The sequence below is a fragment of the Sturnira hondurensis genome, unplaced genomic scaffold (assembly GCF_014824575.4).
Source record: "Sturnira hondurensis isolate 20B ecotype Veracruz unplaced genomic scaffold, ASM1482457v3 Scaffold0024124, whole genome shotgun sequence".
Taxonomy (NCBI): Eukaryota; Metazoa; Chordata; class Mammalia; order Chiroptera; family Phyllostomidae; genus Sturnira; species Sturnira hondurensis.
Window position 1 is genome coordinate 471,849 of NW_028096755.1, and position 21,423 is coordinate 493,271.

Here is a 21,423-nt window from a genome sequence, read left to right on the forward strand (position 1 = left end):
TCATTCTCATACACCAAGGTTGGGGGTTCAATCTCTAGTTAGGGCACATACAAGAATCAACCAATGAAGGCATCAATAAGTAGAACAAGTCAATGTTTTTTTTCTCTCTCTCTCCCTTCCTCTCTCTCTCTCTCTAATCAATAAAATAAATAAATACAACCTTCTTCATGAATGCTTTCACCTTTATTTCTCTTGATATACTTGTGATATAGACATTTCATCCTAACAGGATTAAGTGACTTGTGCATGTCTCATATAAGTTGGAGACACAACTAAGGCCAACATTACATCTGGTCCAGCAACTAACATCACTGGGAAGACCCACAGGAAGTTCACCATCACCTTGAAGATTTATGACTTGATTGGAGAACAAATAACTCCAGGGGGATTCAGAAAATAAAGTCATGAGAAGAAGGACTGATATTTTTAGGTTCTTCATCATCTCTCTCAATAGTCAGTTTTGGGTTGCTCTCTTTGATTTCGTTCAGCAGCTTCTGAATTTGAGCATCGGATTTCTCTATTTTCAACCTGGTGGTACAATGGGAGAACAAAACATTTCTTGTTGCTTCAAGGAGATTTGTTCCAGACCCTCAAGCACCTGCAAGTCTCATGCTTTAGGGATTTTCAGAGCAGGGACCACCTTTATGTATTATCCTATGCTTCCAGGGAGAGTTCTATATCAATTTGATAGGGATAAAGAATACTATCAGGCATAAATCCACTGCATAGCTTTGGATGCTCAGGTGGTCTTGGATGATTATCCTATCATACTTGGTGTGAGAGATGGAACTGGTGAACATACCTATAACAGCTCTCATATCTACCTACTCCATAACTTACTTTGTCAGCTTCTGCTACTAGGTGGACCCAGGATGAGACATCCAAACTTGACCCAAGTCAGCCAGACCAGCTTTGTGTCTCAGTTTGGCTATGTGATACTACTTAATGACCACACTTTATTTAACTTCTGATGACAGAGTCACCTGTTGGTAACTATATTCAGCCATGTGTATGTGGAAATGTGAAGTGGCCAGGGACAGGGAATAGTTAAATGAAAATATGTATAAAAATAAGGCACCAAAGATATTAGTTACGTTGTTTCTTGTTAGCATCACAATCCTGGCTTTGCTAGCACATGAATCAATTTTTGTTTTGTTATTTGACATTTCCAGCACATCCATGCAACAAACTTTCAGTTATAAGATGAATAGGTTCTGAGGCTCTAATTCACAGCATGGTGACTACAGTTAATAATACTGTGTCATCTGCTTAAAAGTGGGCAAGAGAGTAGATCTTATGTGTCCTACCACACACACCAAAATGCAACCATGTGATGTGATGGATGTGTTAGTTAGCTTGGTTTTCACAATCATTTCAAAATGTACACATACAGCAAAATATCACACTGTGCACATCAAATATATGCAATTCCTATTTGTCAATTTTAGCTCAATAAAGATGAAAAATAACAAAAAAGCCTAGTACACCCATGCAGACTTAAGCTAGCTTGAGTAGATATCTTATCCCACATCAAGATAGCTTTGGCTAAAATAAAGGCCCACCAGCTTCAAACTATTTTAAACATGACCCTCCGAGGTCAAATATAATTGTGTTTATTCATGATTGTCAGAGGTTGGTCATGGTCTTTGGCAGAAGAACAAAAAATAGTTTCTGCAATAGATGTGCGTAGTCAGAGGTGTTGAAGAAGTCAGAAATGAGTGTGAAGAACCATTGCTCTGAGAATGAGGTGTGAGGTTAGCATTTTTTCTTTTGGCTGCAAGCAAGAGAAAGTGATGATACTTAATGTAAAAGGGCTTACCAGAAGGATATGGGGTAGCTGAGAGAATTGAAGAACTAAACGCCAAACCCTGAAAAGGCAGGGCTAGGGCATCTATGCCTTTCTAGGATCTATGGTTCATGAAGAAGGCCCCATCCTGAATCATCGTCTCGAGATTTGAAGACCCAGGAAAGAATGTCTGACTGATATAAGGAAACAGATTCAATGTTGTCTTCCTGGGGCTTTACATCTTCACTGACATGACCAATACTATCTAAAGTGAGAGTACTAACCCCTGAGAAAGGAGCTAGAAAAAGAAATAAAAAGATTTAGTGTTTTCCACACATCCCAACTTTCAACTAGCAATGTGCTTTGGTACCTGAGATTTGTGTTAAGTCAATACACAATGTTTCTTCTACAGAATTCTGATCGTTTCAAGACATTCAGGACCTAGGTTCCATCTGAGAGCTACAGGAACTTCCCACACTCTTCCTGAGTTGTATGGTTCTTTGTTGCCATGGTAGCAAGCACACAACAGGACCCAATGACAAGTTACTTTGAGGAGCAAGTGGAGGACAGCAGTTGGTGATTGCTTCTGCTATCCCAGGTCATTCTCATCAGACTGCAGACTTACTCCAGAGACCACTCCTCTGGGGCTGACGTTGACCTTCTAGACCTCCATAACCGATAAAGCCCCAAATGAACCCTTTCCAAAAGCACCTTGTGAGAAGACAATGGCTGACCACCGGTCTCTCACTTAGAGAGAAGCCCTGATCTAGCTTCTTGGTTTCAGGTTGAGTTTTGGTTTGATCTTTGGACTCATCTTACCACCAAAGCAACAGCAGGAAGCAACAAAGGAGTTATCTGGCGACCAACCATCAATGGATAAAAGCTGAATGTTAGCCCCCGGCTGGTGTAGCTCAGTGGATTAAGCATGGGCTATGAACCAAAGGGTCACCGGTTCAATTCCCAGTCAGGGCACATGCCTGGGTTGCAGTCCAGGTCCCCAGTGGGGGGCCACATGAGAAGCAACCACACATTGATATTTCTCTTCCTCTCTTTCTCCATTCCTTCCCTTCTTTCTAAAAATAAATATAAAAAAATAAAATCTTAAAAGCATCCCCTGGATGTTAGTGATAGACATGCCTACCAGGAATCCTGCTGTTGGTGCTCCCCCCAAAACCTACCATCACGGAGCAAACTCTGCAGGGCATAGGAGGATCATACCTGAGCTTCTGGAGAGGGCAACTTTGAAGTTTCAGGACATCAAACAGCATCTTTACTCCACTGTGCCCCAGGAAGTTCTTGCTCAGGTCCAGAGTGACGAGGTTCTGGTTGCTACTGAGGGCAGACGAGAGGTCGACACAACTAAAAGGGGTGATTGCACATCCCCGTAACCTGTAGGTGAAACACAAAAATTCATTGATTTGTTCATTCAACCAGCGCTTATTGGTGCATCCTTTATTCCAGGCACAGCCTTGGGTGTTGGGCACCCAGCAATGAGCAACATGTGTCTCTTCCCTCAGAATTTGGTAATAGGAAACAGAGAGACACATCTAGTGTGCTAGGTACAAGTCCAATGCAAAGGAGGGTTATGAAGGGCAAGGGGTGCAGGGAGAAGCTGGCTGAAGAGGACATGAGGGGTGAAAGGAATGAGCCCTGAGCGAGCTGGAGTAGGAGCCTTCTAGGCGGGGTCATAACTGGTGTAAAGGCCATGAGGTTGCATGTGAGTAGCATGTAAACCAACATTGAGGCAGCCAGCTAGAGTGTGAGGTCATCGAGAAGAGGGGCCTATCTGGAATAAGGCCCTTAGGTCATTGTAAACATAGGATTTTGCTTGAGAGGAGATGAGGAACAACTGAGAGTGTTGATCAGAAGGGTGAAGAGTTGCTCCTTGGAAGTTAGTCTGTGCTTAGCTGGAAACTGTAGGGGAACAAAGAAGGCAGGGTACCGATGAATTTGAAGGCTCTGCACCAGCCCACATGTTACTAGCATGTGTGTGGGAGTAGAGAACAGGTTCTAGATATCTGGAAGGGGGTGGCATGATTTCAACAAGGATTACACTTGATATATGTTTGTAAAGATTTTATTTATTTTTCAGAGAGGGGAAGGAAGGGAGAAGGAGAGGGAGAGAAACATCAATGTGTGGTTGCCTCTCATGTGCCCCCTACTTGGGACCTGGCCTGCAACCCAGGCATGTGCCCTAGACTGGGAATTGAACCAGCGACCCTTTGATTGGCAGGCTGGTGCTCAACCACTGAGCCACACTAGGCAGGGCTAGACTTGATATTTAAAAGGAAAAAGGAACAAAAGATGACACATGAAGGATTTTGAATACATAAAACAATCTTTTGAAACCAAGGACTCGATCATGTATTAAGTTTACCCTAGGGCTTAGAAGAGGCTAAACATAATGGCAAACACTCAGTGTACTTCTTGGCACATGGTAAAATAACATGCCCGCACAATTGTAATCATCGTAATCATGTTTTTTGATAGATGCAACTAACTATTTTCTAGAGTGTTTGAGATTATAATGCCAGAAAGTGGCTGCTGACCAGATACAGGGCAGCCATCCTTCCCGCCCCAGTCATGTATGTCATTAGGAGAGACCTCCATCACCACGTACATCATCCCTCTCCCAGAAATATCATCGAGACCTGCGTCAAGGACCTTTTGCCCTATCTTTTTTCCTAGGAGTTTTGTGGTTTCAGATCTTACGGTTTAAATCTTTAATCTACTTTGAGTTCATGTTTGTGTATGGTTCGAGGGTCCAGTTTCATCTTCTGCATGTAGCTATCCAGCTTTCCCAAATTATTAAAGAGACTGTGCTTGCCCCAAGCTCTGCATCACTAAGAGTTGGGTATTCCTGGTGCCTTGGTCAAAGGTTAGAGGACCATATACATGGGTTGGGGGTGATTTCTGGGCTCTCTACTCTGTGCCTTGGATCTATGTATCTGGTTTTATGTCAGGACCACACTGTTTTGATCATTAGAGTTTGAAATCAGAAAGCTTTGATTGCCTTCAGCTTTGTTGTACTCTGTCAGTGTTATTTTAGCTATGTGGGGTCTTCTGTAGTTTCCTATGAATTTTGGGCTTTAGAATTTTTTGTGTGTGTGGGTGAAAAATGCTACTCTAGAGGATTTAATAGATTTTGTATTTGTTGATTTTTTTTTAGAGAGGAAGGGAGAGATAGATCAAGATAGAGAAACATTGATTTGTTGTTCCACTTATTAATACATTCACTGGTTGATTCCTGTATGTGCCCTGACCAGGGATTGAACCACAACCTTGGAGTAGGGGGACCATGCTCGAAGCAACTGAGCTACATAACCAGGGAAATTCTGGAGAATTTTAAAAATACTGAACTGAATTTATTCCAACTCTTTGTGTTAGAGCTGAAAATACCACTACACCGATATTACAGATACAGATTAAAGTTTAAAAAAAACATGATTTACCACAGACATCTTAGGTTACACAGTGGTTTCTTCAGAGCCTCACACAGAAACTTCATTCCAATAAATCCAATGTGATTCAGCCCCAAGTCCAAGTGTGTGAGGCTTGAATTCTGTTGCAGGATCGTGGAGAGATTAATGCAGCCATCATAGGTTATGTTGCAGTAGTAAAGCCTAGAAACCAATCACAGGAAGGAGAAAAAAACTCTTAGTGATGCCCCCGAATCATGATTGACAATTTTAAAGCCACAGGTGTTAGACCAGGGACACATGAAAATGAAATCATGGGGTAGGGTGTCAGACAGGATAATGCCCACTTCTCCCCACCGAAGACATCTACATCCTAATCTCTCGTGTCTGTAAGTACATTCCATGCAAGAGAACTCTGCAGATAGGATTGAGTTAAGGATCTTGAGATTCAGAGCACCCAATGCCATCACAGGATCCTTAGAAGAAGGAGGGAATGGAGTGCAAACCAGAGGAAGAGATGCACTGAGGGAGACAGAGGACATTTGAGGATACTCCCTACTGGCTTTGAGGATGGAAGGAGAAGCCGTGAGCTGAGGAATGGAGGGCTTATAGAAGCTGGAAAAGGTGGGGACACAGACTCCCCACCTTTAAGCCTCCAGAAGGAATGTATCCTCGCCAACACCTCGATTTTAGTTCTGGGAGACCCATTTTAGGCTTCTGTCCTCCATAACTTTAAGATCACAAATTTGCAGCTTCTTAGTTTGTGACAGTTTGTTACAGAAGCAAGAAGAAACCAACCGTTCTCTATTATTTCTACTCTAACCACGGGGCAGAGAATTTCAATCACACCTTGGTCTGCCACCTTCTATTAGGGGAAGTGGCCAATTACATTTCCTAAATGCAGTTACCAGAAAAGTAGTATTTTAGACGAGGAGGGTGCCCACCCTGCTCTGAACAAGTCTGGTGCTAGATCTTAGGTACCAATTATCCAACTACATGGCATATCAGTGGCATTTCATCTTAACTTTTTTTTGCCTTCTCCTGGCTGCCCTACTATTATAGAGTTCTAAACTTGGTTATATTAGCATAAAACTGGAGATGGCTGATGTTACCATGGGCTGCTGCCACAGGCAGAGCAATGACCCTCATAGGGGTCCATGCTCTAAACCCCAGAACTGTGACTATGTGGCCTTACACAAGGGACTTTGCAGATGAGATTAAGACTAAGACCCTTGAGGTGGGGAGATTACCCTGGATTATACAGTGGGGCAGAATCTAATCCCATGAGTCCTTTCTTGCTGAAGTTGAATAGAGGGGTGATGTGAGGACTTGGCCCTTGTTGGCTCTGAAGAAAGAGGGAGAGAGCTGTGAACCAAGGAATTCAGGGCTCTTTAGAATACGGGGTAAGCTCTCAGGTAGCTCTCAGATAGCAAGAAAAACAGAGATATATTAAAACGGAATCTCTGGCCCTGGCTGCTGTAGCTCAGTGGACTGAGCACCAGCCTGTGAACCAAAGAGTCATGGTCTGATTCCCAGTCAGGGCACATACCTGGGTTGAGGGCCATGTCCCCAGTAGGGGGGGCGGTGCATGAGACGCAACCACACACTGATGTTTCTCTCCCTCTCTTTCTCCTTTCCTTCCCCTCTGTCTAAAAATAAATAAATAAAATCTTAAAAAACCCTGAATCTCTGAAGAGAAGCAGTATCCTTGGGTGATGATTTAAAAACAAGAAAGAAAATGAGCTGGAGTTTAGTTTCCACTTGTGTAGATCACTGAACACCCATTTCTGTCTAAAAATTTGTTCTATGATTTTAGTATTTTTAGGAGGATTCTATTGAGTTTCTTGGTAAATAATACCATCTACCCCCAACTTCATTTATAGTTTATGTTACATAGTTTTAAGAACACACATTAAAAAAAAAACAACCTAGCTCTGGCTGGTGTAGCTCAGTGGATTGAGCGCGGGCCTGCGAACCACACGATTGTGGTTCGATTCCCAGTCAGGGCGCATGCCTGGGTTGCTGGCCGAATGAGAGGCAGAATGAGAGGCAACCATACATTGATGTTTCTCTCTCTCGCTCTCTCTCTCCTTCCCTTTCCCTCTAAGATGGATAAATAAAACCTTAAAAAAAAAACCTAGAAGTCAGCTACATCCTCCAAATTTCTACAGAATGTTAGTACTGTTTTAAAAATGGTTTTACTTATTTATTTTTAGAGAACAGGGAAAGGATAAAGAAAGAAAGAGAAACACTGATGTGAGATAGAAACATTGATTGGTTGTCTCTCGCACGCACTGCATCCAGGGATTAGCCCACAACCCGGGCATGTGCCCTGACTGGGAATTGAATCAGTGACCTTTTGCTTTGTGGGATGACGCTCAATCCACTGAACTACACCTGTCAGGGCACCTCTTGAACTTTTTTTTCTATCACCCTCTCCCCAGGTCTCATCAGCTCTGACCATCAGCATCATACCTGGGGCATTCAGAGAAATTATGAAGTGCTCACAGTACTGTGTCACTAGAATCCAGCACACACACACACACACACACACGGCCCATGGGGACTTACACCAAGGTCTGTAGTTGACAGTCAAGGTAACTTAAGCCCTCGCACAGAAGTTTTACCCCGCCATCCCCAAGGTTGTTCTTGGCCAAGCACAGGTGTGTCAGCCTCAGGTTGACAATCAAAGCAGAAGAGAGATCCTTGAAATAGGCTCCTGTCAGGTGATTGTTTTCCAACCTGCAAAAGCACCGCACCCATGGTAAGACAGTGAGAAGATTTCTGAAGGCCAACTTTCTCGACTGATAACTCTTCTTGTTAATTCCCCACTCACTCTCAATTATCATGTGCTAATGATCAGTCACAAAGGAACAGGAGTGAGAGAAGAATGAGACACACGGGAACCAGGTGTGCCCATTTTTTCACAGGTGTTCCCATTGTAGGTTGCCCGGCAATTAGGGCTGTTACCATAGCTCTTCCTCATGTAGTCCCAGATCTAAACATGAAGGGGCTCCATGGGAAAAGTGGATAGACTTACGACAACCTCCGCAGGAAGCACTTTGGGTTCCTCAAAATCAAGTACAGCAACTTGGCACCCTCATCCAGGAGCTCATTTGCTGTGAGGTTCAAACACCTGAGGGACTGGTTGGTTTTCAGGGAGGAGGAGAGATCAGCCCATTGCTGAGGGGTGGCAGAGCAAGATACCAACCTGCAAGAGAAATGGGGTGAGAAGCACCGATCAGTTGCCTCCTGTACAAGCCCCAACTGGGGACTGAACCTGCAACCTAGGTATGTGCCCTGACTGGGAATCAAACTGGCAACCTTCTGGTGTCTGGGATGATGCTCCAGCCAACTGAGCCATCTGGTTGGGGCTGAAATCATTCTTGAGAACCAAATACTGGATCGTGGTTTCCATTTCACCCCTCACTGCACTCGGTTATGTTACCTTCTCTTTTGGGTATCCATTTACTCACTGAGAAACAAATTAGTGACCCAACGTATTTTCCTGGTGAATCCTCACAGGAAAGAGAAAGGAAGGTTGGGAGTAATGATGCTCCCTACACATGCCTGGACTTGGTTTTATTCAGTCCTCAAGTCCTCGTGAGATGTATATTTATTCCATTCTACTTTTGGGGAGAAGACCTGGTTAAACAGCCCACAAGTCTACAAGTACAGGAAGAGTCATCGTTCAAGACCAACACAGCACGTTAAAATGTGTTTCTGTTACTGCTCAAATGTGGTCATGCAAGGATCAGTGTAACCTGATGATGAGTGATAATCATTGCTATAGCAACCAAGTGGCGAATGTCCCAGGGGGAAAACCTGGTGCTCCTGAAGCATCCTTTCCTGGAAAGGTAAGTCTGGCAGCTGGTATTCTGAGTCATGACCTACGAGAAACGTGAACCATGAACAAATGATTTCTGATTGAGGATTATAACTCTTAGTTATCTGGGCGTTTGTGTGGACTTGGCGTTATTATGTAGTTGTCCAGGGTGTTCATGATTGACACAAGTGGAAACTAAGCTCCAGCCCATTTTCTTCCTTTTTAAAAATCATCACCCAAGGATATGTTCATTGATTTTGGAGAAAGAAAGAGAGAGAGAAAGAGAGAGAGAGAGATCAGTTGCCTCCCACATGCGCCCTGACTGACAATTGAACCCTCTACTTAGGTATGCGCTCTTACCGGGGATCCAACCTGCAACATTTTGGTATACGGGATGATGCTCCAACCAACTGAACCACTGGCCCAGGGCCCAGCCCATTTTCTGCTCTGGAATGTGTACCCTCAGTGGTACTGTTTCCAATCAGAATAAGAGATTTTTTTTCTAACTGATGCACAGTCGCTGCAGAGGCAGGTGACAGCTACCTCTGCATGCTGAGGGTTCTCCGCAATGGTGAGCTATACCTGAGATATTGCAGATTACATTTTCGGTGCCTCAAGATCTCACACAGTGTGGGAAGCATATCATTCTGGTCGTTTCCTTCGAGGGTCAGGTGCGTTAGCGTCTTGTAACCACCAAAACAGGTGCAGATATTCTGATAAGCATCTGCTGGGGAAATATTTCTGAGGCTAGAGCAAAGAAAACAAAGGTGAGTTTTTGTACCTTTATTGCATATATGTGCAAACAAATGGCTACAGTATATTTAAACATCAGAAACTTTTTATATTTTATGAAAAATCCCTTTATTAAGGGATTATAGACAAATAAAAATTGTGCATATTTAAGGTATAGGATTTAATGTTTTGATATATAGGTGTACTTGGTGAAATCATGACCATAATTAAGCTGATCAGCATATCATCACCTCCCAGTTACCATTCCCTTTTTTTAAATATTGTGGTGAGAACACTTAAGATCAAATCTCTCAGCCAATTTCAAGTATACTGATATAATTTCAGAGTGACTATCCAACCTCAGGATACTCCCCCATAGGCCCAGTCACTTCCATATTATTTATTCATAAAAAGGGAGTCCTTATTACAAGGGAAAACACTATAGACTAAAATTCCTCATGAATACATGCAAAAAATCATCAAAAATAGTAATAAAAAAGGATGATGATCTCCAACCAACTGAGCCACCCAGCCAGGGTAACCACATATATTTATTGATCATTTTCAAACAGATGTATCCAGCCCAAGTGAATTTTAATATTCAGACCTGTTTCAGCACTTTGAGATTGTCTCTGTACATAAAGTTCCCAGTCAGGGGTGATTTTGTACCCACTGGGGACACTTGACAATTGTCTGCAGGTATTTTTGGTTGTCACAATGCAGCGTGTGTGGGTACTACAGGAATCGGAAGGTAGAGACCACGGATGCTGCTAAACATTCTACCATGCACAGGATAGCCCTCACAACAAAGAATTGTCCACCCCAAAATGTCAGCAGAAGTTGAGAAACTGTGCTCTGTGTGCAGCCCTGGGGTCATTATAATAGGATTGAAAGTGCTCTCACAATCTTGATGATGTCCTCAGGGTGTTTGGTGGACATCCAGCTACATATCACATTGTGTTCAAATTAATTTTTTAAACAAGTAAGATGGTGGTTGTCAGAGGCTGGGGAGCAGGGGTCATGGCAAGTTATGGTTTAACGAGTATAGAGTTTGAGTTTTGCAAGATGAAGAGAGTTCTGGGGATAAATGGTGGTAGCGATTGCATAATAAGAATATACTTAATGCTACTGAACTGCACTCTTTTAAGAAAAATCCCCACCTGTCCCTGGCTGGTGTAGCTCAGTGGACTGAGCATGGATTTGCGAACCAAAGGGTTGCTGGTTCAATTCCCAGTCAGGGCACATACCTGGGTTGCAGGCCAGGTCCCCAGTAGGGGGCGCTTCAGGGACAACCACACGTTGATATTTCTCTCCCTCTCTCTTTTCCTTCCTCTCTCTCTAAAAATAAATAAATAAAATCTTTAAAAAAATCTCCACTTGAGGATATGTTTATTGATTTTAGAGAGAGAGGAAGGCAGAGAGAGACAAACATTGATGTGAGAGAGAAACATTGATTGGTTGCCTCCCATATACACCTTGACCAGGGATTAAACCCACAACACTTTGGTGTAAGAGACAATGCTCCAACCAACTGAGTCACTGGGCCAGGGCTGAACTGTACTCTTAACAATGGTTGAGATGGTTAGTTTTATGTTAGGCACATTTTGCCACAACAAAACCTGGAAAAAATTATATGATTCGGCAGACAAATTTAAAGACTGGACCACTTCAATGCCTTGCATCTTGACTACTTGGGCAGAGTCTGGGACGACAATTCCAATATTGCTCCAAAAGGCTTGGTCATGCCTTAGGGCTTTTAGTCCTGGGATTCACTTCTACTTACACCACTTTCTGGAGATTACAGGCAGCAGAGACAATTTTTTCACAGAGAATCCTAACTGACGAGGTGCTGAGGAAACTCTCACTGATATCCAGATAGATCAGATCCTTGTTTGAGTCAAACATGGAACAAAGGTCCTTCCACAAAGAAAGCACCTGTAGATCATCCTGGGACCTATGAGGAAGCAACAAAGGAGGGAATTTACCAAATAGTGCTGGAGAGAAACCTCACATTTGTATGTCATCGTGAAGGTACTGAGGACAGAAGAGTGGATGTACAGCCCTTATTGACAGCTGTCAGAGGGGAGGGCACTGGGGACTGGGTGAGAAGGATGAAGGGTTAAGACATGCACATGGTAATGGGAAAAAATAAAGTAAAAAAACAAACTACAAGTAAATAAGTAAATACATTCAGTCTTTGTATTTTTTTTATCTTAAAGAAAAGAAAGTGCAAATGGGTAGTTATAGAATAGTCATGGGGAATAGAGTTAATAATATTGTAATAACTACATATGGTGCCAGGTGGGCACTAGCCTTATTGTGGGGATCACTTCATACATTACATAAATGTCTAACCACTATGCTGTACACGTGAAACTAATATAATATTGAATGTCAGCTGTGATCGACAAAACATATTAAAAAGGCTAGGTTATACCTTTGGTTTTACTAGTGGTGTCTGCCTTGACCAAAGACACAATTAGCATCAATTACCTTATTATAAATCTCGAGGTCACATGAGGAAGAAGAGTTGTTATACACTTAGAATCTGCAGCTTTTCTTTTTTTGAAAAAAAAAAGATTTTATTTATTTATTTTTAGAAAGAAGGGAAGGGAGGGAGAAGGAGAGGGAGAGAGGCATCAATGTGTGGTTGCCTTTTCTGGGCCCCCTACAGGGGACCTGACCCACAACCCAGGCATGTGCCCTGACTGGGAATTGAACTGGTGACCCTTTGGTTTCCAGGCTGGCACTCAGTCCACTGAGCCACACCAGCCAGGGCAGAATCTGCAACTTTTCAAAGAGCATGGTTAATATGTGCTGGGGAAAAAAATTAAAAGGCGGTGTGGGGTTTAGTGTTAGCAATTGTCTTATCAAGATAAGATAATCTAGCCATTAAGTGGAGCACCTCCTTGGTCACCCTGCCCCTGATGAAAGTGATTTAACCAAAGTGAGGGCTGTAGACTAGCAACTGCTCTGAGCCTGCTGTGATGTATAGAACAGAAGGGGAAGTAGCTAGACCATATGAAAAAAAGATTCACAAAAAGGATGAATTTGCCTTACAGACCGCAATTATCACAATGAAATCTTTTTCTTCTCAGACAAGCACCGTAAGAACCAGGCAACCCAAACTTAATTTAATTACTGCCTTTCAATACTGCCACCTTAATAGATTTTAACCATCCCAGGGCTAAATAAAAAAAGAATAATAGAAACTATTTTGACTTGGGATCTTGCATGGAAGACAGAGAGAAGGTTATGGGTACAATATTTTTTTCATTCAAAGCCTCCTGCATTTGGATGAGAGAAGAAAAAAAAAACCAGGGTAAGGATGAAGGGGTAAATAAAGTCTATGGACTGCTGGTTGGTTATTCATAAAGTAGAGAAATATTTGTGCCAAGCTATCATTGTCTTTCAAAGAAAATCCTTACGCGAGGATATGTTTATTGATTTTAGAGAGAGAGGAAGGGAGAGAGTAACATCAATGTGAGAAAGAAACATCGATTAGTTGCCTTTCATACATGCTCTGACCAGGGATTGAACCCGCAACCTTTTGGTATACAAGACGATGCTCTAACCAACTGACCCACCCAGCCAGGGCAAGCTATGGTGGTTTTAATGCTCCAGGGTGGTATTTCAAGTTTATGACTCTCTACTAAGTGAGGAAGGAACGTGAGAGAATGTTCAGGAAATATGTAAAAAGGGTACCTCCACCAGGAAAGAAATAAGGGCATTTTGTTCTGGCCTAATAACTATGCATGAGAATTTTGGATGACAACCTAGGGTGTGGAAGAGGTGAGCTGATAATATGTTAATAAGATGTTAGCACGCTGGGGGACTCCACCCATCACCGCTAGCTACTGATTTTGAATTGTGGTCACAGGATGGTAAATAGACTTGAGTTTTAATCCCAGTCAAGCACTCTTTTCTGAGGACAGTGTCTTCATCTCAGCATGGAAGATTACATGTTTCAAGTAGCCGCCAGGTTAAAAGCAGTGTTTGGAAATTCCATCAGAGCTCTGAGGCTGTTACTTGAGTCTAGGTCAAGAAATAAGCCAGGTGGTGGTATAAGACAAATACCATATGCTCTCACCTGTTAGCGGAGCCTAATCAACAAAACAAAGAAGCGAGCAAAATAGAACCAGAGACATGGAAGTGAAGAACAAACTGACAGTGATGGTGGAGGTTGGGGGAGGAAGATCATGAGGGAAAGAAGGGGAAGGGTCAAGTCAAGGAGCATGTATAAAGGGCTCTGGCTGAAGTGGCACAGTGGCTTGAGAGTGCACCTAGGAACCAAAGTGAACCTGGGAACCAAAGGATCACTGGTTTGATTCCCAGTCAGGGCACATGCCTGGGTTGTGGGCCCAGTCCCCAGTAGGGGGCATGTGAGAAGCAAGCAGACATAGATGTTTCTCTCCCTCTTTCTACTTCCCTTCTCTCTAGAGATAAATAAATAAAATCTTTAAAAATTTTTTAAAAAAGAGAACAGGTATTAAGGACCTATGGGCAAAGACAATGGGGTCGGGGAGAGAATTAAAAATGGAAGGTGGGGGGTGGGTAGGGCAGTGAAGAGTAATGGGGGGAAAGTGGAGACAACTGTAATTGAGCAACAATTAAAAAAATAATAAAAAGAACACCAGTCTCGGAACTGTCTGTCTATCTCACATTCTAAGTCTGTCTGGTGAGGTGCCTGGGAAGAGATCTTCTTTGATCATGGATGGGGTGTAACGTTCACAGCCCTTGATTCAACCCCCGAGGACATATCTTTGTTTATCCCTTAGGTAGTCACTCAAAAAATGGGACAGTCACTTCAGACATCTCCTGATATTTACATACCAACAGGCAGGCTAAAACAGGTTGACCCGTTTGCAAAAATTGCTCAAAGAAAGGTCGCCAAACAAACTCTGGTTCTAAAGCCCCCATTCCTAATCTGAACTTTGTGGTATCTATCTTGAATGGTGAGCTGGTGGGAAGAAATTCCAGAAAGAAGAAGAGACTGACCTTAAACCCCACAGAGCAAGCTACTGTCTTCTTCAGTGGAGCGTGGAGGAGGTGAAAGGTGGAAAAAGGGAGAGTGAGAGGGGACAGTTCTTACCTCTCCACCCAGGCGTGTGATTCCAAGGCCCCCTCATCCTCCAGGAATATCCCCTTCTCCACCTGCAGTGAAACCTTCTGCAAGTTCTGACAATGCTGGAGACAGAATGCAGAGTGCACAAGGTCCACTTTGCTTTGCAAATGCAGAGACATTTCACTGACGTGAGCCGTGGCCTCCTTCACAAGCAGCTCCTCCTGAGATTCAAATAGACAGTAGAGCACCTCCTTCACCTCCGTGGTTGAGGAGAAGGGTTCACTCCTACCAAACAAAGACCTCAGTAACTCCTGCTTGACCCCTGAGGACACTGGGTAGCCGAAGGTCCTCTCCAGCTCCCTGGCTCTCTGCTCGTTGGAAAGGCCGAATAAGAAGTAGCCCACATGGGTCAGGTTGGGGTTCTTCAGTCTTTCTTCCTTGGAGAGCAGCATCTGCAGGTTCCCAATGTTTGGCTTGCGGCTGCCCCCGTCTTTCTGCTTCTCACTGTCCAGAATGTAGAACACGGCAGTCAGAAGCTGCTGGACACTGAGGTGGATGAAGGCATAGTAGCCCTCACAGTCTAGGTCCTCCTGGATGATGTTCTTGTCCAGGAAAGGCCGGAGGTCAGACTCCTTGAGCCCCAGACTCCTGAGATCTTCACCATCCAGCACGGACGTCTGCTCCCAGAGGCCCTCAGCAGCCAGGAGACACACTGCCCTCAGTGTAGCTGGCAGGAGCCCTCTGGGGCAGCTGGCAGGGGTGGGTGTGAACTGGCCACACAGGAAACGCAGGAAGAGCGAGGTGGTGGTTTGGCAGGTGAGGGCCAGGTCTTGTCCCTGCTCCATCTGCTGGCTCAGACACCTACAGGCAACCCAGCACACAGCAGGCATGCAGCCCATGTGGAACAAAGCCGGGTTGCTCCTCATGGCCTCGAAAGCTCGCAGGGCTTGGTCCTCCTGCCCAAAGTGCTTAAGGAAGTAGTCTCTCCTGCCCTGCTCTGAGAGCCCCTCTACCTCTATGAAGACAGGCTGCTCAGTCAGGAGCCGGAGCTCCCTCAGGGCTCCCGGACGTGTGGTGATCAGCAACGTGGCCTTGGGGAGGAGTTTTCTCTTCAGCAAACTGGCCAGCAGGATGGGCACTGGCTTATGCTTCTTCCAGTCACCACAAATGTCATGGATGAGTGACTCTGAGGGGACCCTCAGCTCATCGAAGCCATCAATGACAAATAGGATGTCCTGGGCTTGGTCTGGGATCTCAACTTCCTGCACGTCTACCCTGTTATTAGACACCAGCTCTGCAAAAGTGCACGTGCCCTGGCGGTTCACCTCTTTACAGCTGAGATAGAAGGCGAACTTGAGTGTCTCGGAGAGGTCGTCCTCTCTCCAATCGAGCATCCACTTCTTGGCCAGTGTGGTCTTCCCGATGCCCGCAGGACCGTGCAGCACCACTGTGTGTGGAAACAGCCCTTGGAGCATCTTCGGGTTATAGAAAGCTTTCAGCCTCTCGTATCTCTGGGTGAATTCGTGGGATCTGACTTCGGGCCAATAGTTCTTCTTCCAGGTTTGCCAGACTGTCTTCACTACCCTTCTGTGTTCATCCCGTTCACCTTCAGTAACATGAGACAGGAGGTAGACAGATGGGGCTGGTTAGTCATCAGGAGGAAAGTGCTTTGTGTTAAGTAGGAAAGGAAAAAAAATGGAGAGGTTTATACAGAGCCATCTGACACCCAGCTTGTTGGGGACCGCTCTGCCTGGTTTCAGGAATTGTAACTACTCCCCCCACCCATGGCTAAGGATAAGCAAGTGACCTCTGGAATATGAGCCATAGGAGACAAAAACTTGTCTTTGGTAGCGAACGCTGCCTCAGTTTCCTCTCCCTGCCCTCAAAGCACGGTCGGAGGTCAAAGATGGGTAAGACTCCTCACAGTGAGGGACAACCTAAGCCAGACTCAATCACTTGGGAGGCCATGATAGAAGGACTCGGGGGGCTGCAATGAAAAGCGATCCATAGACCAGTGCCCCCCAGCTATGTAACATAGCCAGAGTCCCCTGTCCTGTGGGAGAAGCGCTTCCTGGCTCTAACCCACTTAAGCCTGAATACCTGATGGGAAGGGGTACAGCTCCTTGCCTTGCCAGAGTGTGTCCAGAGGAAAAAAATCTGGCATCACAAAGAATTTCTGAAAAACCTGTGAAATCTGCTCTGCTAAGAGTGCTTTCATTCATATGTTAAGGGTTTGAGCAGGAAACCCTAAAAGTTTCTGCAAACCCCCCTTCCTGACAGAGTCTGACTCAGACTAAGCCCTCAGATTTCTTTGAAATGTTATCTACTGTTTGATCCTTGCTGCCCTGTGTTCCTGTGTATTACAACCCAATAAAAGCCCCTGGAGGAAGGGGTTCCAGGCCTTTTTCCTCAGAGAAACCAGCCACCTCTCCTCTCCAAGCAGATCATGTCTTGGTAGTGTTTACTTCCATCCATGGTGAACAGGGGGACTTGAGGGCAGTCACCCCCACACCAGCTCAGTCAGGAAAATATCACAGACCTTGCTTTTCTCCTTCCAAACTTTGTTTTACTTCTTCTGGGTGTGTGACACCTTTGCCCTGCACTTGTGTGAGCCCTGGAAAATAGAAAGATAAAGTGAACTCAACACAGAATAGGTGTACTATAGATATAATAGAGTATTACTCAGCCATGAAAAAGAATGAAATATTGCTATTTTTGACTACAAGCATGGACCTAGAGGGGATTGTCCTAAGTGAAATAATTCAGAGAACTATCATAGGATTTCACTTACATGGAGGAGTTGATGAACAAAAGAAACAAACAAATAAAACAGTAACAGACTCACAGATACAGAGAATGGGCTGATGGTCACCAGAGGCAAGGAAAGTTGGGGGATTGAATGAAAAAGGTGAAGAGATTGAGAGGCACATACTGGCAATTACAAAATAGTCACAGGGATATAAGATACAGCACTTGGAATGTAGTCAATAACAGTGTAATAACTACTGATGGTGTCTGATGGGTACTCAGATTATTAGGGGGATCACTTCATAAGGTATACAAATATCTTACCACACTGCTGAACACCTGAAACTCATACCAAGTAGCATGGAATGTAAACTATCATTAAAAAATAAAATTGATCCCTGGCTGGTGTAGCTCAGTGGATTGAGCGCGGGCCTGTGAACCACACGATCGAGGTTCGATTCCCAGTCAGGGCACATGCCTGGGTTGCAGGCCAGTTCCCAGCAGGGGACTCATGAGAGGCAACCATACATTGACGTTTCTCTCCTTCTCTCCTTCCCTTCCCCTCTAAAGATAAATAAATAAAATCTTTTTATAAAAAAATAAAATTGAAAAAAGAATTCTATGGCTAGGGGGAGACATAGGTCAGTGAGCTAAGTCAGTATCTTCAGCGGTAGTTTCTCGATGTCAATATATGTAAAGTTCCCCAGGATATTGCCAAGGACAGTGGCAGTTGGTGACCCCTGACATAAGATGTGGTTCTCCACTAAGGGCCATCTGGCTCCCAAAGAGGACATTGGGCCACGTGGAGACAGAGTTTCAGTTGTCACCCGCAGGGAGTGTGGGCTACAAACGTAAAGGGTGGGGGTGCTGGGGTGCTAGGATGGCATAACAGGGATGCTGCTAAATATCTTACAATGCACAGAATGTCCCTTCCTGACCCCCAGAAGGGAATCACCCAGCTCCAAATGCTGCCAATCCGAAGGGAGGTGAGGCTTTGACTGTGTGAGTGTGTGGGTGTTTATGGACGTGCTATGTTGGAAGGAAACATGGTAAGTAGGAACTTCAAGCAAAACAGAGGGTAGGTAGTAATTCAGCATCTTGGAGGATGTATGAGAGAATACCATGAATACATTTCAGAAATACTCTGCAATGGGAGAAGGGATGTACAGTGAGGAGTCCGGGGTAGGTATCCAATACCTGGAAAGAGTGGAAATAGCTAGAATTTGAGAACCAGGAAAGCCTGGGCTTGTGTGGCTCAGTGGATGGAGTGCCAGCCTGTGAATCAAAGGGTGATGTGTTCAATTCCCAGTCCGGGCACATGCCTGGGTTGCAGGCCAGGTCCCCAGTAGGGGGTGCTTGAGAGGCAACCCTGCATGGATGTTTCTCTACCTCTCTTTCTCCCTCCCTTCCCCTCTCTCTGAAAAGAAATAAAATCTTTAAAAATAAAGAGGCGGGGAAAGACACCACCGGTCTTTGTGAAGGTCTAGCATGTGTGTTCAGGACAGGCAGCTTCTCCAAGACTCAATGTCATTTCTGTGTTTCTCATCCCTTGATGCTATTACCCCTTCCTCCTAGGACACAGTCTGCTCACCTTGGAGTTCATCCTTTGCTCTCTTAGACAGATCTGTCCGATTCATCTTGTTCAAGACCTGGATGGTCACCGTCTCTACCCAGCTGTGGGGGCCGTGACTGGTGAGAATGTCTGCCAGTTGCTTCCCATTGGCCCCTTCTACCTCCGTCTGGGGAATGTGCTGTAACTCGTCTTGCTGGGAAAGGGTCCTCAGCAGAGACTTGAATTTGCTCAACTCATCCTGGTTGAGTTGTTCCAGAAGAGCCTGCAGGTTGAAACCCAGCTGTGCAGAAGGTATCATCTTGTCTGAAGCGTGATACCCGAGCCTTTGGCACAAAAGAAGAATCAAGGGAAGACGTGGAAAGAGATAGCAGATGAGCTCTCCCGTCTCAAACCCTGGTTGTCTCTGTGCCAGGAACTGGCCTTGTCTCAATGCCTAACCTGGTACTTGAAGAAGAAACTCCCCAACCCTGACCTCTGACTGAGCAGAGCCAGCCCCAGAGCAGGTCAGAGGACATTTCTGTCCTCAGTGCTGCTTCCCCCTTGGGCTTGAGCACAAGCTTTGTAAAGTCTGTCTGGAAGTGTCTCTGTTTCTCCTTCTCAATTTCCATCTCAGGAACCCAAGAATCCCAGTGCCGGCAACAGTTCTATTTGTATTGGGGTTTGGAAGAAATCCTATTGATCACTCAAGTTTTTTTTGTTCACAGGAAATGATATATATATATATGCTTTTCTTAAAATTCACACAGCTGATCATATATTGTAGAAACGCATGTCAAAACCTATATAATCTATTCACCAATGTCACTCCAATAAATGTAATAAAAAATTACAACCCGGAGGGTGAAACAGGAAAAAAACCCCATTCACATAATATAAGATTAACCATTAACCATTAAAAAAATTATCGTTCTATTACAGTTGTCCCAATTTTCCCCTGTTGCTCTGCCCTGCTCACTCCCCACCCACTAGTGCCCATAGTCAATCCCACCCTGCTGTCCGTGGGTTATTCATACAATTCTTTGAATATTCTCTTCCCCTTCTTTCCTTCATTATCCCCTTCCCCGCTCCCCTCTGGGTCCCTGTCAGTCTGTTCCTTGTTCCCATGCCTCTGGTTCTATTTTGCTTGTTTGTTCCTTTTGTTCATTAGGTTTCTGATATAGGTGAGATTATATAGTGTTTGTCTTTCACTGCCTGGCACTTTAGTGACATTTAGTGACATTCCCAGTGCTGTGCAGCCATCACCTCCATCTTGTTCTAGATATTTTCACCTCCTCCCAAAAGGAAACTCCATGCCCACTAAGCAGCTGCTCCCCATTCTTCCCTCTCCCAGCCCTGGGGAACCACCTGTCTCCGCGAATTACCCTATCCTGGAAGTGTCACATAAATGGCTCACATTTTATGCTAAAACTAATTCAAAATGGGCCAAACACCTAAGTAAGATAACCTATCATTTTGAGGTATTCATGAGCAACCTCAAGTTTATTGATTTATTGATTTATTATTGAATTTATTGGGGTAACACTGGTTTACAAAACCATTCAGGGTTCAAGTGTATAACTCAACAAAATGTCATCTACACACTGCATGGTGTGCCCATCACTGCAGCAAAGTCTCTTTCTGTTTCCATATTCCTCCCCTTTGTCCCCTCCACCTACCCCCACCCCCTTTCCCTCTGGCCATCACCACACTGGTGTCTAATCTATGTGTTATATATGTATGTTTTTTCCCTTAATCCCTCACCTTCTTTCATTCAACCCCCTTCCCTTCTGACAGTTGTCAGTCTGGTCCACATGTTCATACCTCTGTTACTATCTTGTTTCACAGCAGCCTAAAGTTTTATGCAGGTTTATGAGAGAGGACATTTTTGTAACAGGTATTTCTTCTCATATTAACAGGTAACTGATCTTCCCTTCCCATCTTCCTTTCTTCCTCAAAAGGCAAAGAGATATCCCGTCCCACCTGCCAGAAAGGTGCTCATCAAGAAGTCAACAAACACCAAGTGCTGGAGAGGATGTGGAGAAAAGGAAACCCTAGTGTACTGTGGGTGGGAATGAAGACTGGTGCAGCCACTGTGGAAAACAGTGTGGAGTTTTCTCAAAAAATTAGAAATGGAACTGCCTTATGACCCAGTGATCCCACATCTGGGAATATATCTGAAGAAACTCGAAATACCAATTCAGAAGACCATATGCACCCCTATGTTTATAGCAGCGTTACTTACAATAGCCAAGATCTGGAAACAGCCCAGGTGCCCATCAGTAGATGAGTGGATAA

The 21,423-nt window shown here is 44.4% G+C and overlaps 1 protein-coding gene across 1 annotated transcript; it reads right to left on the reverse strand.

The window, feature by feature from the left end:
• Positions 1–389: 389 nt before the first annotated feature.
• NLRP2 (NLR family pyrin domain containing 2) lies at positions 390–19,447 on the reverse strand. Its single transcript, XM_037038135.1, has 9 exons — positions 19,168–19,447; positions 14,856–16,434; positions 11,547–11,717; positions 9,614–9,778; positions 8,246–8,416; positions 7,777–7,947; positions 5,239–5,409; positions 3,005–3,175; positions 390–528 (listed from the first exon to the last, which is right to left on the reverse strand). Exons 1-9 carry the CDS (start codon positions 19,445–19,447, stop codon positions 390–392), a joined length of 3,018 nt encoding a protein of 1,005 aa, XP_036894030.1.
• Between the last annotated feature and the right edge of the window lie 1,976 nt (positions 19,448–21,423).

What these genes read in the sequence shown, in the direction of transcription:
- NLRP2 (XM_037038135.1), bottom strand. Translation starts at nt 19,447, where the DNA reads ATGATACCTTCTGCACAGCTGGGTTTCAACCTGCAGGCTCTTCTGGAA. An exon ending in TCACACGCCTGGGTGGAGAG is followed by an intron (nt 11,718 to 14,855) that starts GTAAGAACTGTC and finishes GCTTCCTCATAG; the next exon opens with GTCCCAGGATGATCTACAGG. An exon ending in TGCTTCCTGCGGAGGTTGTC is followed by an intron (nt 7,948 to 8,245) that starts GTAAGTCTATCC and finishes GTGCTTTTGCAG; the next exon opens with GTTGGAAAACAATCACCTGA.